The following is an 18,733-nucleotide window of genomic DNA, read 5'->3' on the forward strand; positions in this document are numbered from 1 at the left end:
TCTTATTATTATAATTTTCATTAAAATAAAGTATATTTATAATGCAATGCCTTCATCACTGCTTAAATACTATGAAATATGTTGCGTGCCTTATTCTGTGTAAGAAGCCACATCATCTCACAGAAGGATTTATTTCAAACACTAGACTGACATTATGAAGTGTGTTTGGAGTAAAAATATGTTATTAAATGGGGTATTTTCACATGCTTTCAGATGGAGCAGCATTTACTTCACAGAGCCATAGTTCACTGAGAAGCTATACAAACAGCTGTCATAATCGCGAACGATTTCTTTGATTTCATAATTGCGCAATAAAATCGTTTTTTTTTGCGTAACTTGTCAGTGAACTACACATTTACTATGTGTAGTAAATTCTGCTCCATCTGAAAGCACGTGATGATGATTTCCTGCTGATTACAGAACCGGCATTACTATCAAAATGCGCATGACAATCGCATTCGATTAATCGTGCAGCCCTAATATCCAGCCCTAACTATCCATAGTGTATAGCACCCAAAATGTTCTCTTAAGTTCGCTTTTTTTATTAAGAAACCTTTGTGCAATAAACAACTTTGGTATCATGTTAGGTTGCTGTTTGATGTCTAAAATGTCTTAAAATAGTTTTTTTGTATGAAGTTTAGAACTTTCCAGTGTTTTTACTAGGGATGTGCACGACGACTAATTTGACTGTCGTTTAAACTGAAGTTTTGTATCCGACTAGTCTAAAAGCAAGGAACCCCCCAAAAGATGGTAAGAAAAAAAAAAACCCTGTGTGTGCGTGTAGCATAGCCTATATTTGAAATACTTACTCTATGAATCACACTGTCAAATCCCTCAATGAATTCCGCTTGCCGCACACTTGCCTCACGTTATCATCATTTCATTTTAGATGGTCGTTCAAAAGAAATAAAAGAAGAGCATACACTCAACGTCGATCAAAGCATAGCTTATTTATTCAAATCAGCTGGGGAAATACAGAACAATGGAAAAAAAAATCTATATCCTGACAGAATTCTTAATCTTCATATAACGTTAGCCAACATATTAAAACACAAGTAAAAAACAATAGGAAGGTTTATCAAGAAATAGCATTAAAACGGCTTTTAAAAACATACTTCGTGTAGGCTATATTGTCTAAAAATAAAACAATGCAACAATGCCCATTTTACTTACTCAGACAATGCGTTATTTGTTCAGTGAAATTATCAACGTGGTCTGGTGAAAGACGGGACCTGAAGATATTAACAATAAAATTCCTGCACTTGAAAAAATGCGCTCGACAGGAACTGAAGTCGCAGGCACGCAGCTTTTTAACGAAAAGCAAGCCGATAGAGTTTCAGAAAGTGCCTGGACATCCCGCACCACCACCGAAGTGGGGGTTCGTTAGAGGAATAGACGGCGCGAACGGGATCGCAGCCTCTAAGCTAACGCGTGCCTGCATTAAATATGATTACGCATCGCTCCAGTAGAGTTATTGTAAGACAATTTGACATTACACAGTTTACGCAAAACTTTTCAGTTTCCTTCTAATTCAAAATAATCCCACACCTTCTCGTTTTTCGCATGCTCATTTTTGAACTCGCCGTAACTGACACGAAGAAAACGCATGTGAGGTCTGAGGTAAAAATTTTGTTTCCGCCCAGATAAACTTTAAAAAAGAATGTATTATTTTTCAAACGTTTTATTTTGAACTTATTTCAAATGTTTTAAATGCATTGTTAAAATGATGGTAATGTGAATGATAAAATCCTGTTTTTGTTTTTCTTTGTTTTTCTGTCGTGTAATCGACTATTGTTTTCAGTGTCAACTAGTAGGATCTGTACCGTTTAGTCGACTAGACCCGCACATCCCTAGTTTTTACCAGTGAAGTACATACTCGACAAAATGTAGAAGTGTGAGAATTGAGATGCAGCCAATTAGTCGTTTAAGTGCCAGAGAAGTGGTCAGGACCCTTGTGGTGCCATTGTTGTTTTTTGGGCAAAGAGTTCATTCACGACCCAAAGGCATGCCAAGTTATTTTACGTGTCATAAACTGAGTAAATTACAGTTTGTTACCCCATGAAAATGTCAAAGTGTTTAACCTAAGTTAACAGTTTAGCAGCCAAAGTCAACCTATTTTCACTCTGTGACACCATCACCATCTGCAGAATGAGAGTTACACTGAGCAGAGGCTGATGGGTGTCATACTCTCTGAACGGAGCTCTTTGTAGCTGTCAAAGGGTCGTCTCTGTGTTAAGGTTGACCTGTCACCCCGGCCGACCTGTGTTGCCCTGATCCTGGTTTCATAGAGACCCTGACAGGAGCCAGGCTAGAGTGCATCGCCTAAATCTCTCAGAACATCTCTGGTTCTTCTCTGATCAGTGATTAATTGATGATTGACATGAATTTAATCAGTTGAGAGTATTGATTGTTGATTAATCAATTTCATAGCTGTGATACAGGCATGCATGCACTTTGTTTAAAGTTTAAGTTCAAATTTAAAAGTACAAATTCAGTTTTATTTTTTCCAATTTTTTTCCGTTTAAATTTTTCTGGATTAAATTTTTTTTCTTCATTTTTCTGGATTCCATTTTAATGGTTAAATTAAATTTTAGCAAAGCATACTTTAAGTAATGAAACCTATACAATTTAATGATCCATTTAGAAACCTTGGAGTTTAGTTAGGTGGAGTTAGGGTTAGGGTTAGGAGTTTAGTGATTGATGATAAGCTGAATTTCTCAGACCTCATTGCTAAAATTGCCCAGTCCTGCAGATTTGCTTTATACAACATTAGGAAGATCAGGCCCTTCAGACTACTTCATTATAAAGAAAAATAAAATAAACAAATATGAAAAATATAGGCCTATGTATATTTCTTTTATTTTATTATATTGTCTTTCGGATGAGACGTTAAACTGAGGTCTCGACTCTCTGTGGTCATTAAAAAAAATCCCATGGCACTTCTCGTAAAGAGTAGGGGTGTAACCCCAGTGTCCTGGCCAAATTGCCCCCCTCCAAATAATCCCCAACCACTTGATTGGCTCTATGACTCTCTCTCCTCTCCACCTGTAGCTGGTGTGTGGTGAGCGCACTGGCGCCGCTGTCCTGTGGCTGCCGTCGCATCATCCAAATGGATGCTTTACACTGGTGGTGGTTGAGGGGAGACCCCCCCCCATGATTGTAAAGCGCTTTGGGTCTACAACAATACACAATAAAGCACTATATAAATTCAACATTCATTTATAATCTATGACAAAAATGTATCATAAACTAGGTTAGTGGATAATTCGGCAGCAAAAGTTATTCTAGAAAAATCAGTGCACAATAATTTTAGAAATCCAAACATTTAGTGAAAAAACAATATTTTGTGGGGAACAAATAAAAGTGTTGCACTAAATATGGTAAAATGTTACACATTGCTATTTTTATTATTATAAAATCCATTCATTAAAAACATTCATGTATTTATATATAAGTATATACTATAGAATTAAAATAAATGTATTTTAAATGTATAGGATATTTTTTTAATAAGGCAACAACATATGATAAGTATGATAGGACAAAACAAATACAGTGCAGCATGAACTGTTTTTGTACAGTCAACCCTCAACGGCTGTAATCGAACGTGACCAGGGTTTAAAGGCTGAACGAATGACTGACAGCCACAGCGGAGAAAAGAGTTTGTGTGAACTTTAATGTAAGGACATAAATATTAATGTGTAGCTCACATTAAGCTATTGTATGGCTTCAGAAGTAACAGAATAATTCGCACAATCGGGGGGAAAAAAACACACAAAAAAATCTCAGATTTGGATCAGCTCACTCTGACCGATACCCGAGCTGAGAAAAATAGCACTATTGGAGCCGATACCCGATATTAATATCGGATTGGCGCATCCCTACAATTAATCCAAAATGCTGCTGCAAGATTAATCTTTAATGAGCCGAAAAGAATGCATGTCACACCTCTGTTCATCAATTTGCACTGACTACCAGTAGCTGCTCGCATTAAATTCAAGGCATTAATGTTTGCCTACAAAACCACCACTGGCTCTGCACCCATTTACCTAAATTCATTACTTCAGAGTTATGTGCCCTCTAGAAGCTTGCGTTCTGCAAGTGAACGGCGTATTATTGTGCCATCTCAAAGAAGCACAAAATCACTTTCACTGACTTTTTCATTAACTGTTCCCTCCTGGTGGAATGACCTGCCCAAATCAATCCAAGCAGCTCCTTAACCATATATATATATATACACCTTGCTACGTGTACTGCGTTAGGCTAACCGAGACTTGTCATTTGCACTTATATATTGTTGCTCTTTTGTTAGTTTTGACTGCTTTTATTGTCCTCATTTGTAAGTCGCTTTAGATAAAAGCGTCGGCTAAATGACTAAATAAATAAATAAATGTAAATTTATTTTACAATAATAGGGCCCTATAATATGTTTTATCTTATAAGAAATTTTTATGACTGAATTCCACGATTCCATCAGTGTTTTCCACATTGTAGAAATCAGTGAATCAGACTAAATAACAAATGTTCTTGCTCTTCCTCTTTTCTCTGGTTTCATTGCCTTTTTCATTTGAATTGCTCGCTCTTGTCCACCCACACATCTCGTACTGTTGACAATGTTATGACAGAAGTTAAATGTCATTTTTGAGTAATAATTCGTTTTCCAAAGCTGTATTTTAAAGGTTGCGTTGTGGGAGTTTGGCCCATGTAAGGCTGTGTGTTTTGAGGGCACAATGCCAGCGCTCAGAATGCTATTTTAAAAGTTGCTTTCCAGTCCCTGGGTCCTTTCGATTTGATATTTGCTTAAACTTTTAACAAATACTCTAGCTTTTCTTAGCAACCATAAACTGAATTTTAAGGTCTGTGCCATTGGTTTATTTTAAGTCTCTATCAAGTGTAAGGAAAAGAGAAGAGCGTGATTTCTGTCTGGTATCCTGGCTCGGACTGGAATGTGCAGACCTCTCAATGCGTGCTTGTTTTGGCTTATTTAATCGTAGGGAGTGAATCACACCGTTGTTTTGCTTAGACACCTTAAGTTCAAGATAAATATATGCCCATTCCACTTTCCTTCCTTTCCTCATGATGCTTACACAAATGTCCGGACCAAACATCATTTTATTTGTCCATTATGTGCCATTTAGGTGAATGTGTTTGGATCAATGTTCCCTATAATTAGTTTTTTGCTCCGCAAAACCCATCATTATTACATTATTATATGTAATAATTATATATTATATATCTTATGTTTGAAATTAAATGTTAGAAATGATAAATTGTATGTAACAATATTTATGTAATATATAATATAAAATATTTATTATTTATTATATTTATTATTATTATAAATTATATAATATATATTTATATTATATTTAATTATTTTAGTTAATAAAAATGAGTAAAAACATAAAGTTATACAAAATTTTTAATTATAATAAAAGATGTTATCAAAAGTGGCTTGGGTCAGATTTCAAAGTCATATTTTGCAGTTCAACGTTTGATTTTTTAAAATTGGATTTGGGCTTTCAGTGAAATTGTCACTGACTTGAGATCGAATTGCTGCCAGCTGATTGTGTTTTTACTTGAGTTCTGAGTGTGTGTTTTTGTGAAGAATGCTTTCTTCCCCCAGTATGAGTTATATTATAATTTCATAGCTCTGTGTGTGTGTGTGTGTGTGTGTGTGTGTGTGTACACCCGCAGTAACCTGACCTGCCCTTTAACTCAAGGTTTACACTCTACTGTCACTGATAACCACTTCCATGTGTGATCTGGTAATCTAGATGGAACAAAAGCAATACAAAGCGGCTTATCTCATCGGGACCTCTAGAAATCCCCTCATGCTTTCTTAATGGAGAGCCGGGTGTCAGATCTCTGTGTGTTTTCCGGTGCATTACAGGTAGCAGTTGTAAAGGTGAAAAGTTCAGACAAGGTGTTTGCCATGAAGATCCTCAACAAGTGGGAGATGCTGAAAAGAGCAGAGGTACAAACACTCTCGAGTCTTTCTAACTCAAAATGAATTAGTTTGGTAAGGAAAACTTAGATTTGAGTGGCAAATGTAAATAAATGTGTCGTCTTGTTTCCAGACAGCTTGTTTCCGGGAGGAGCGGGACGTGCTGGTGAACGGGGACTGTCAGTGGATCACCAGACTGTTCTATGCCTTTCAGGATGACAACTTCCTGGTAGGCTTCTGAGTGCTTCTATCTATCTATCTATCTATCTATCTATCTATCTATCTATCTATCTATCTATCTATCTATCTATCTATCTATCTATCTATCGCATTTTTTAAAAGTCAAAAAAATGGCAGTAGTTTTGTGTGAGTGGTAGGTTTAGGGGTATGTTTAGGGTAAGGGGATAGAAAATACAGTTTGTACAGCACAAAAACCACTACGTCTATGGAGAATCCCCGTAAACCACATTTACAAGTATGTGTGTGTGTAAGTGTGTCTATGTGTACGTGTAAGTCCTTGTCATCATTGGTATGTGCACCCATGTAAACTACTCTCCACAGTAAACATGCTGGGGAAATAACAGTCTCCAGAGAAGTCCTGCAGTCCTGCTGTTATCAGTTCTCAGAATGAAGCGCTACAGATGAATTATAGGAAACTGCACATGCACTGCATTATTTGACTTGCATTACACGAGCAGAATGGCATGTATAACCGCATAAGAACCAAATGTAAAGGTGCATCCATCATATTAGTCATATATCAAAAGGCATTCTGGGTGCAGTGGGGTTTGTCTGTGGAACTGCACTGGTTTGGCATTGAATCAGGTCCTGACTCCTAAATGAGCTCTTCATCAGCAAGCAGAAAGACGGATCAAGAACTCAATATGTTTCTTATAGTCTCTTATCCATTCATCCCAGATGTAGCAGCTTTATCTTTTTAATTTAAAATACAAACGCACCAGTACTTTTACATCTCATATGCTCAGAACCCAAATATAGTCCACTAGAAGGCATTTGCTCTACTAACAGAGCAGAACAGACTAAATCAAGATGACTTTCACAATACAAAGGACTGTTTTCTAGTTAAATATCTCAGCATCCTTAAAACAAGATCAGTTTACTTGAAAAGTACAACTGCATAATATATCGAGCCCGGTTTCATAATAAATTAGCGAGTGGTTTCTAGAAACGACTCCCAGTTTCTAAAATCCAGCTTAACAGATACATAAAAAAAGTGACCTCAAGTTTTATTCCAATCAATTTTCTCACCCCTGAGAGACAGTTCCACAGTCTATTGTCATTTGTGAGGCCAACAGATCCCCCTCTTACATTTTGAGTACAGTTCAACAACCTGCTGTGGGTAAAACAGGCCTGGTTTCCAAACACACTTTGATTAATAAAGTCCAGGTTACAGTCCTAGCTGTAAGTAAAAACAACTCACACGGCCTAGAGACAGAGGACAGGAGGGTGTTTGACCAAAAATGGCTGCGCAATGTTGAGATTAAGTAACAGTGTCATGCTGAACCGCAGAGTGAGCAGAGAATGTTCCAAGTTTGAAATCTCATTAAAGCAAAGTAGAAATCCAAAACTAGAGCTGCACAGAGAACAAAAGCATAAAACCTCTGCGCAAACAGATCAGCACAATAACTTCATTGTGTATTTCAACACTGGAGTTTTGATCATGTAATAGGTTCTAACCTTTTAAAAGTTATTTAAACAATCCATTTTTTAAACAGTATTATTGTCTGAAGATTCAGTTTTCATGTGAATTTAAAGAAGCTTTTTTGAAAGATATTATATGACTGTATGACTTTCTTCCACGGAACACAAAAGCCTCAGACTCAGTTTGGATAAGAGCAGCCAGGATGTTCCTCAAAAATTCACCTTTTGAGTTTCATGGAAGACAGAAATCATGGTTTGGGACGACATGATGACTGAATTTTAATTTTTGGGTGAACTATTTCTTTAAGGGTCAAAAAAACAAACTCAATTCCTGGTAGGCTTCTGAGTGCTTCTATCTATCTATCTATCTATCTATCTATCTATCTATCTATCTATCTATCTATCTATCTATCTATCTATCTATCTATCTATCTATCTATCTATCTATCTATCTATCTATCTATCTATCGTTCAATATCTATCTATCTGTCTATCTGTCTGTCTGTCTGTTATTTTATCTATCATTTTAGCTAGCTAGATATCATTCAATTTTTTCGGTGGCTCTAACTTTCAGTGTACAGTTGTAAGCATGCACATTTCTTTTGTATCTGGTGTCTGTCTGCTTTTACACCGTTCAGTTCTGACATGTCTGTCTTCTGCAGTACCTGGTGATGGATTACTACGTGGGTGGTGACCTCTTGACTCTTCTCAGCAAGTTTGAGGACCGTTTGCCAGAGGACATGGCCAGATTCTACCTGGCTGAAATGGTTCTGGCGATTGATTCTGTGCATCAGCTCCACTATGTCCACAGGTGAGATCATTGTTCTCGTGAACCGGCCTGGTTTTTCTTGTCCTTCTCTCTCTTTTTTTTGTTTCTGCTGCACGACATTGTGACATTTGGAGCAAACTGCATGGAAATGATTTGTGTGTGCTGGTCTGTGGGAATGTGAATTCTTTTGGGAACACAGGAAGTGACCAAATTGTTCTGATTTCAACAATTACAGAGCACATTTCAGTGCTGCCTTTGCTTGCTAAGTTGCTATTGCGTTCTATACATGGAGCGCACTTTCAGGGATAACGCTCGGAGGCGCCTGGCCTCTCAGATGTGGCTCCAGTGGAATTGATTTATTCTGGTCTTACTAATTGCAGGCTGCCGCTGTGGAGCCTAGCAGAGGTCCGTACATACAGTATGAGCTCTGAGAACTCAAATAAAGACTATAATTACAGGTTTAGTAGCCACCCCGGCCGTGAGAGATATGTTTTGGACAATTTAAAAGGGGTATGATACTGTGGGCAACTCCCTTCCAAAGAAGGGAAAATAGACGTAGTTCTATTTTTACCCACGTTTAAGTGCGTTGTCCAGTTTTGGACAGATTTACTCAAGCTTGAAATGAATCGTTACATAACCTCATCCATAGTAAAACACCAAGCTAAACTTTAGGTGCCGAGTAGACCAGATTGACAAAGGGGCGGGCCTTCCATTGTTGTCATTTATGCAGGAAGTTGCCTATTTGTGTGCCAGGCTGTGAGTTTCCTGTCATTCTGTCCCTCATGCTGGATGCTTTTCAGTTCTGCAAGGCTGTTACATATCGCACAATTTCCTTTGCTGACGGTGTTTTTACTCTCTCATGTGCTTGTTATTCACTATTAGAATATAAAGTGCATGTTTTTCCCCTGCAGCAGCGTGCTTGTGTTGATACGCTTCATCTGCATTCCTTCTGTCCATTTAAAGCTGTTTGCGTTTGAGTGGTAGTCAGCTCTCACACCATATGTTCAGTGATAAACTGTGACACATTTTGGCCAAGACAGCTGTTCCTCTTATCTTATATCTCTCTTATGTGAATGAACATGGCTGCGCTGGAGTTTTCATGGTTTGATTAGGAAGAATTTGTGTTTTTGGTTCCATATTTGGAGTTTTGTTAAATATCTTATCAACTGAAAAGAAGTAAACATAAAAGTGAAATTGACCCCGTGTACTTTCTGAACACATGTTTCTGGTCTTATTGTGCACAATCATCTGTGCACATTTTTCCAAATACAAAATGCACTTTTCTTTGCAGTTTTTAAAAATCTAAATATAACTGGCTTTCCTCTGAAATGATCGTCCTTTTTGACTGATGCAGTAATACATTTGACTTTTTCTGCTCCTCCCATCAAACCACCTGTCACTTTTTACAATCCAATCAATTTCATAAGGATAAAATTAAGTCCCACCTTACTTTTTTTACTTGAAAATAAGTCACTTTATAAAGTAAAATGTGTTCATGTTGATAGCATATCATAATTTACTTTTTCATAATAATTTCGACTGTATTTCTGACCATTTCAGCTGTTTGTTTTCTAGAAAATTGTCTGTGAGGAGTGTTATAAATGCCAGATTGGTGTTTTAGTTCAGAATAGGAAGGAATATGCTTTTTTATGATGTGCGCCCTTTAATAACTGTCTAAAACAACAGTTTTGAACTTTGACTAGATGTCCAGGAGGCTACAGTGTCTCCATCATGTTTCTTTATGATTTAAGATTATGCGGACTACTATAAATAGTTTACAATGTTTGATTAGCGCTTCTCTGATAGCACATTTTTATGGTGTCAGTGTCTAATTCAGTGTGGATAAATTACATTAGGTAAACATGTCAGCTGTGTGGACGCTAGGGCTGGGTTGACGGTATCGATTTCTTAATTGTATGTTCAGCTCCAGTCGACTGGACTCCATGTCTGTAAGCTGAGCGCAGTGTTGACCGCTGCACCGACCTGTTCACCAGAGGTCAGCGCTTCAGCTCCCACATTACTTTCATTCCACATGCACACAGGTATGTGACACTCCCCGGACAAACCCTCTGAACACCAGCAGACCAGCAGTAACAATCTCCTGAATGCAGGGTATTTTGAGCTCCTCCCCTCAGCGTCTGGCTATGAGCGAGTCTGACCAGCATCTGAGAGACATCTAACACTCATATTCCTCCGAGAGCCCAGCGGCGTGTCTGGGATTTTGACACCTCGTTGTCACTTCTGAGGCTCTGACAGTCACACCACTGTCGTCTGCGGTCTGGCTCGGCTCTGATTATGTGAACTCCGGTGGCTTCACTCTTATTGACGGTCGATGCATTGACTTGCTGCTCATTTTAATAAAGTTAAACCTTTCATTATGTTGGCCACATTTACTCATGTTGCCTGAAATTCTCTCAACTAGCTGTCAGGTTACCTTATCACTGAACAGTTTTTGCAGTGCCGTCATGGCTGTTTTCATTTGGACAAATAATTCACAATCAGCTAAAGCCAATAAGAAATTACTTTTGCATTTACACAAGAGGGCCTTTCGCACCGCTTTAGTTCCAGAACTAAATGTACTGTACTAAAGTACTGGAACGATTTTTCGCAAACTATTTCCCAGTACCATTTAAAGGGTTGCATTCGCACAGACAGTGTGTACTAGGAAGTGACGTAAGCCGGTCGACAGCGATGTCATTTGTGCGCGGAGTTCAACAACGGAAACAAAGAAGAACAACGTTAACAACCGGAGGATGGAGGACACTGTGATCGGAGCTGTGTGCTTGTTGTGTCTGGCGGGTTTCACAATAATGGACATGGAATGTCGACGTATACGTAAAGTGATTGAAAGAACGGAAAGGAGGACTAAGAATCTCCAACGACAACTGGCAGTGCTACATTTGCTACAAGTGCCTGCACTTCAGCGTCCGTCCATCTATCGCTGTTCTCCATACTTGCGAAATAAGTTGACACAATGTTTACAATATGTTTACACTGCGTTTTAAATCATGGCGGGTGAGGGCGTTTTCGTACGCGTTTGGCCAATCAATGTCTACTTACGTCACGGGTAGTACCAGTTGTGCTGGTTAGACCCTGCTCCGGAGTAGGAGCTAATTTGGTTCTCGAAAAAGGCAGTCCGGTACTAAAATCGCACCCAGTTCCTGCAGTGCAAAAACGCCAAAAAGTGGGTAGTTCCACAATTGGTTCTGGTACTATGAAAAGGTTCCCGCGGTGCAAAAGGCCCTAAGGAAGACTGATGCACAAGGTCTGTTTTAGGACCATTAAGATTTTTCGCATGACAATTAAACACATTTCCTCCACCAAAGACTTACTACTGTAAATGGCCCAGATGTTTTGCCATTAAGATGTTTTAACCTTCATTTCCAGTAGTGGTTGTCATCAGATTATTTATTATTATATTTATTTATTTTATATATTTTTTTGCTGTATTACTTTGAAAAAACAAAACCCTAGTATTATGATCATTTATTTTATTTATTTGTAATGTTTTTTTTTTTTTACATTTATATTTATTTTTTACCGTATTGCGTTGAAAAATACTGTAGTATAATGATTTGTATTTAGTTTCAGCATAAATTAAAGATGGTACAAATGTGTTATGTAAATACTTTACTATTTAAATAATATATCAGTCTTTTTACTCATTACAGTAATAAGTAGATTTATTTGGCGTAGTGTTAATGGTAAAATTAGGGGAAGGAATGTCTCAATGCGAAATATCTTAATAGCCCTAATAATATGCTTAATTTTCTTTTTTCAAAATATAATTTCACTTTTTTTTTTCTTTTGATTTTGAAGTGAAATATAACTGCAATGTGCTCTTGGCTTGATTTTGTAGTGTTGGGTGGGTTATGTTCAGGTTGCCATACTAGTAAGCCAAGATGATATCAGCAGATGTTTTTGCATCTGTGCTGGTTTGGAAGAAAATCTGTTTCTGTGGTATCCCTCAATGCAGTGCACTTAACTTGACCTGCCATTTCCAAAGGGGTGGATGAAATGGAAACATTATCAACCACAATTTTTTGTCACATGTATTTTTTTTTTTTAATTTCTGAGATTATAAATTGGCCACAATTTGTTAAATTAAACGTGCAACAAAATGTAGCATACTAGTTTGCAATGTCGGTATTGGTACAAAATAAAAGAAGGAATTATAACACACTGTATGCTAATATTCCATTCTGAACATAACCGAAGTGTGTCGTGAGATTCTAAGGGTGCTTGAAGGGTTTCTGGTACAGGGTGTGGTGTGGCACAGCTGCGCAGCCTCATGGGATCGCCAGGATCGTCCATCTTTGCCTGGAATTTCAGGAGCTCCCAGAGGAATGAACAGCACTGCAGCTTCTGAGGCGAGATCTCAAGCCCAGATGCTCGACCACATCTCTGATCACCATCTGCAGAATCCTGGAGGCAACAGGAGAAAGCCCCCTCGCATTCCTGCGGTCTCTTTCACCAGGAAGCCGACACTAAAGTCAGCAGTAAACTACTCCGTGACCTTTGTTTGGCGGTTCACAGCTTCACAGTGTAACTGTAAGGCTTGAGTTTATGAAGTACAGGGAATATCCAACTAGAGGAAGCCATCCGTTACCATAGGCTATTGTTGTTTAAGAATGTCAAGTTTCGTCTCTTCTTGTACGATTCTTCTCAGGGGTGTTTTGGATGGGGAATGAACCTCTCCATCACAGCTCCGCTCTAAGCGATTGTGTAATCTGGGTTAATATTGATTCAGGTGTGCATGTTTTCTGCTTGCATGAGTTGCTGGTGGAGAAAATCAGGCCTGGAGCACATTCTGATCATGAGGTCGGCCTCTATCGCATTGGCAAACACGCCCCTCAGTCATTCTGAAGCTCCTGAGATCTTCACTCTAGTGTTTCAGCTTGGTTCGTTTGTGATTAATCCAGTTATTGACCTTCCCCTGGATTGTGTGCAGATATTGATCAGAATTCCTGAAGTTCCACCCCTTTTCCATCTCTCTCGGGACGATAACCTGATGGGTTGGACAGGTCCTTAGGGTCTCCGAGAGTTGAATGCCAATAGCTGTCATCAGCTAATGATCGAAAACGCCTTAGTCAGCATCCTTACAGATAACAGTCAATTGTTTTTCATTCTTCGTTCTATTTTTTTTTTAACTGGGAATTAAATCAGCTTTAATGAAGATGTGTCTTTGTTTGTCTAAGGCTATAATTGTGGAATTTGGGATCTTCAAACTAAAAACTGTGGTGCTATAAAACTTGTCTTTAAGTTTCATAGCACCACAGGTTTTAGTCATTTTTAGTAATTTTAGTCAGTTTTATTCATTTTTAGTCCCCAAAAATTAACATTCTGTCATTATTTACTCACCCTCATGTCATTCCAAATCTGTATGACTGTATGATGTTTTTTGTATGACATTTTTTCTGTGGAATGCAAAAGAAAAATTCTGAAGAATGTTGATAACCAGACAGCTTCAGTTCCCATTGACTTCCATTGTATTATTATTTATTTTATTTTTTTACCATATAATGGATGTCAGTGAGAACCGAAACTGTTTAGTTACCAACATTCTTCAGAATATCTTCTTTAATGTTCCACAGAAGAAAGAAAGTCATTCAGGTTTGGTACGACATGCGGTTGAGTAAATTATGACAGAATATAAATTTTTGGGTGGATCAATATTATTTATTTATTCATTAAGTTTTTAATTAGATAAACCATCCAATAGAACCAATTCATAAAAAATTATTAAAACTTCCCAGTACTATTTGAGAGGAAGATATTTGGGGGAGTGTACTTATTGCTTGTCATGTGCAATGTCATGTAAAAAATAAATATAAAATAAAATAAAAATAATAAATAAATACATTTTGACTCATCATGCAAATGTTTTGACTCATCATGCAAAGTCCCTGTGTATTCCCTAATTTAGGTCTTTATGTATTTATCTTAAATAATGTACCAATTTTATTTGCTTTATTTTTTTTAATATGAATAATTTTTTTATTTACTTAATGTATTTTGTATATGTGTGTGTGTGTGTGTGTGTATATATATATATATATATATATATATATATATATATATATATATACATACAGTATATATACACATCTATATCCCGTTGTTCTGGGTTGCAGTAACTCCATCCTTATGATGTTCACATGCTTGTTGTATATTCTGGGCGTTTTTAAAGGGGTCATATGATGCTTTTTTAAAGATCATTATTTTATGTATTTGGTGTAACAGAATATGTTCTTTCGGAAGGCCAAATAAAGTGCTTTTGCTTTCACCTAGAAACACACAGCGTCTCCCTGACATGCTGCTTCAACACTAACTGCGGTTCCTGAAACCATGCCTTCTTTCTTTGCGTGAACATTTGGGCGCATTATGCTAATATTTCCACATAGTGAGGTAGATATGTGGGGGCGTGTTAGAACGAGCCGTTTTAGGGGGGCGTGGCAGAGTCTTAACTTTGATGAAGAATATCTCTATGGTTTTGAGACTTTAGTCTTTGCAACTTCAGGGATCTTATCTATGCACAATCAGCTTGTAACACTCCAAAGAGAAAGGAAAACTTGAAATCGCATCATATGACCCCTTTAAGTTATTTTATGTGCATTTAAGAAAAACAGCACCTGTTAAGGAAGTTGCAGCCTGATGTAAATCACTAAACAGGATGTGGTGTAAAACCTGAAGGAAGTGGAAATGGTACACCACTGCTAGTTGTTCTGATCCTCATAGGAAGTGATGTCTAATTTCCAGGCTGGACAGCTGACCGTCGGAGATGTTAGTGGTCAGTAAGCCATGACGCTTCTCTCGGTCTGTCTGAAGTCAGAGCAGATGGTGTCCACAGATCAACCATGCTCTTTTAAAGCAGGATTACCTCCCTTTCTCTGACCATTCGTCCTCTATCTCTGTTTTGTGTGCGTTATGAAGGCTTAATGCACAACACTGACATCTTTGACTCTTTATTTGTTAATATGTAGCTAATTGGTTTATGTGAAGTGTCTGGGAATGTGTGCGTTGTCTGGAATGCTCTTAACAAAAGCATTTAAAGCCAGCTGGACACCATAAAGTGAGATGGACTAACTTACACTGAGCATTTTATTTTATTTATTTATTTTTTCACTGACCAATAGACAACAAGCTCTCTGTTTATATGTCCAGAACTGCTCATTTTTGTTGCCCATTTTTATTGTGAATAGCACTTAATTCTAAAAGTTTTGTGAACTGCAGGAAGGAGTTTTTTTCCCCATCTGTCTTTGTGGAAAGAGAAAATCAGGAAGAGAAAATAGCTGCTAGTAGTCACCACTGTAAGTGGCCTATTTGCGAAAGGGTTGGGGGAGATGTCTGCAGTTTTGTCCACCCCCTTTCCACTCGCAAGACTGACAAATAACAAATAGACGCAAGAGAAAGGAATGTTGGGTCATGCTAAAGGCCATCAGTGTTTACTGTTTACACATTTATAGGGAAAATTGCAGGGTTTTAAGTACAGCTCATGACTTTGGACCGCCTAGCCATGGGAAACTGTTGCAGTTCGTTCAGTGCTATCTCTTTCTGGCAATGCAAATTCAACAGTACTTTATTGGCATGACAAATAGTTAGTGTTAGGGGTTTATTCAAATCAGCTCAAGCACTAGTAATAGTGATGCTTGCCTTTGCAAACACAAGTTCTGCAAAGTAAACTAAGAAGAGTCTCTCTCACGATGTTAATATAGGGAATGTGTAGAATTCTGTCTGTCTCAGTGTCTTGGCAGTACGAATCTCATTTTCTGTAAACACAGTAGCTCATCTGATAAGAGTTTCCAGTGGTTTTGCTGTTATGCAGTGAGGTTGGCATCAGACGCTTGCCTTAATAGGGCATCACTCCACTGCTTTTTTCTCCCAGGCTCCATCTTTATTAGGCAACTGCTTTCTGCATTTATTATTTATTGATTTATTTTTTGTGCAAGTCTGTTTTTAAATGACTTTTTTCCCCCTTGGACATTCCCTTAGTTTCTTTCTCTTTTTCCTCATCCATTTGTGTAATTTCCTCTAGGTCAACTGGTTTTCCTGTCCTTTGTTTTTATATTGAACATCAGTATAACACAATGCTGAACATGTTACATTTTCCAAATAAACAGAAGAGCAACACTGAAATGTATTAAAGGGGTGCTTCACCCCAAAATTAAAATTGTCATTAATCACTTACCCCCATGTCGTTCCAAACCCGTAAAAGCTTCGTTCATCTTCAGAACACAATTTAAGATATTTTGGATGAAAACCGGGAGGCTTGTGACTGTGTGATTGACTGGCAAGTAAATTACACTGTCAAGGTCCAGAAAAGTCTGAAAGACATCGTCAGAATAGTCCATCTGCCATCAGTGGTTCAACCGTAACGTTATGAAGCGACGAGAATACTTTTTGTATGTGAAGAAAACAAAAATAATGACTTTATTCAACAATTCGTCTCTCCGCATCACTGTAGTGCCATTTTGGAGAATGTCCACTGAACGCAAGCAGTGTACGCTTCTCTGTGTCAGCCACGACACAAGGATTCGTTTTCTACGTGTATTTATGCTTTGATTTGAACGAAAACAGCGCATCCGTGCAGCGGATCTTTTGAAATATTTTGTAACATTGTAAATGTCTGTCACTTTTGATCAATTTACTGCATCCTTGCTGAATTAAAATATTAATACTTTAGTGATTATGGCAAAATAAACCCTGATATGATGATCAGAACCCTGATGTGTAGCATATGTGTACTGTCTGACTGTGCATATGTTTACATGACTATTTTCTGAATCCTTAAATAAAACATGATTGTCCATAAATTATACAGTCATTAAATAAATATTTGGCTCCAGAATGCCATACTGGACCAATCAGAATCATGTCCTTCAGAGAGCGTCTAATAAGTGTGTTGGAATGTTCTGTGGGTCAGAGCAGTTTTGGGCTTACTGAGAGAGAAAGAGAAGTTATTTTTAACACCCCAGCTCTGTTCCTCAGTGCTCACTGATCCTTTACTGTCTCTATCACACACACACACACACACACACACACACTCACACTGTCTTCCACCACCTGCCCATCTACTGACTGACCAGCTGCTGCCCCTCTTGTCTCTGTGTGTGTGTTAAAGAGACCCTGAGGGAATAAACCGTTGCATGATCATTCACACACTAAGGTCATTTATAACTCTTCTCTGTACTGATCTCACATATTTAATTGCAATAAACAATATGAATTTGTTATTAGGGATGTAACGATTACCGGTTTCACGATACATCACGATAAAATGCCCTGACGGTTAGTATTATCGTTTAAAATGTAATTATCATCAAAACCGTATATTTGATTATCGCGCTTTAAAAAACTCGCGGTAAATCCTGTCCAGCCAGCATCAGTCTGACGCAGAAGCAGCAATGCAGTGTTGTTGTTTTTTGCACTAGATGAAATAGCGGAAGGCAGTGACAGCGCTCGGGAGATTTTTCAGCCATCTAAAAGGACCAAATCGGTGGTCTGGTTGTATTTTGGCTTTTGCAAGAGTCTTGAAGGCAATTTAATCGAGGACGGTCACCAAAACTAACTGGGCAAATAATTGGACAAAAAATATTGATTAGAGATTAAATATTTCGTATCTCACTTGTTTAACGCAAAGTTTCCGCGAAGAAAAGTTCGCAGCAAGTGGCTTTGAGCCAAGACGAACGACCGTTCAAACTATCAGGTTGACATTTAAGGGATAATGTATTGTATATTCATAGTTAACTTATTACACAGATTTTTTTTTGTTTACCTATAATAATATATAAATACGGGGATATGAAATATTGAATTGAGATTAATGTTTTGAAATCTTATAAATCCATTATTAACAGTGTACAAAACAATCGTCAGGACAATATGATCACTACAGCAAAATTATAGTAGTATTAATACTAAATTCCTCTGATTTCATTTTCAATACAATCAAAAACTGAGACGCAAGCTGCATTTGAATGAAACGAGAGAGCGCGTCTGTGCCTCTGCGGTGATACAAGAGACATGGGGTGAATTCCAAACAGAAGTGAGCATCCCTATGCCCTACTCCCTTCGAAGGGCAGAGCCCTTAAAGTGTGTTCTTTGAAGGGTGCAGGGCATTACTGTTTCGTATAAGCATTTGAAACTCTCTTTTGGCGAAGGGAATGACTGACCAAATGTTACCTTAACAACGCTACGCGTGTGTGCAGCATTCAGTACTCAATCAGTTGTTGCAAATAAATTATTATTATTATTATTTTATTAAAATATTGTCTAATTGTGTCTTATTTACTATTAAACGTTTTCAAACTAAACTTGCTTACACTACCGTCTTAAATCATATTTCTATCACTGAC

At 37.8% G+C, this 18,733-nt stretch overlaps 1 protein-coding gene across 4 annotated transcripts in view; it reads left to right on the forward strand.

The window, feature by feature from the left end:
* The window catches only part of cdc42bpaa (CDC42 binding protein kinase alpha (DMPK-like) a), a 72,292-nt gene that overhangs the window by 16,504 nt on the left and 37,055 nt on the right, over positions 1–18,733 (forward strand). For all 4 annotated transcript variants that reach the window (XM_016278081.1, XM_016278084.1, XM_016278082.1 and 1 more), the window contains exons 3-5: positions 5,894–5,977; positions 6,081–6,176; positions 8,272–8,420. In XM_016278081.1, coding sequence (XP_016133567.1) covers positions 5,894–5,977; positions 6,081–6,176; positions 8,272–8,420 — 329 coding nt within the window. The remainder of the gene's footprint in view (positions 1–5,893; positions 5,978–6,080; positions 6,177–8,271; positions 8,421–18,733) is intronic.

This window comes from Sinocyclocheilus grahami, unplaced genomic scaffold, assembly GCF_001515645.1.
Source record: "Sinocyclocheilus grahami isolate Dianchi unplaced genomic scaffold, SAMN03320097.WGS_v1.1 scaffold118.1, whole genome shotgun sequence".
NCBI lineage: Eukaryota > Metazoa > Chordata > Actinopteri > Cypriniformes > Cyprinidae > Sinocyclocheilus > Sinocyclocheilus grahami.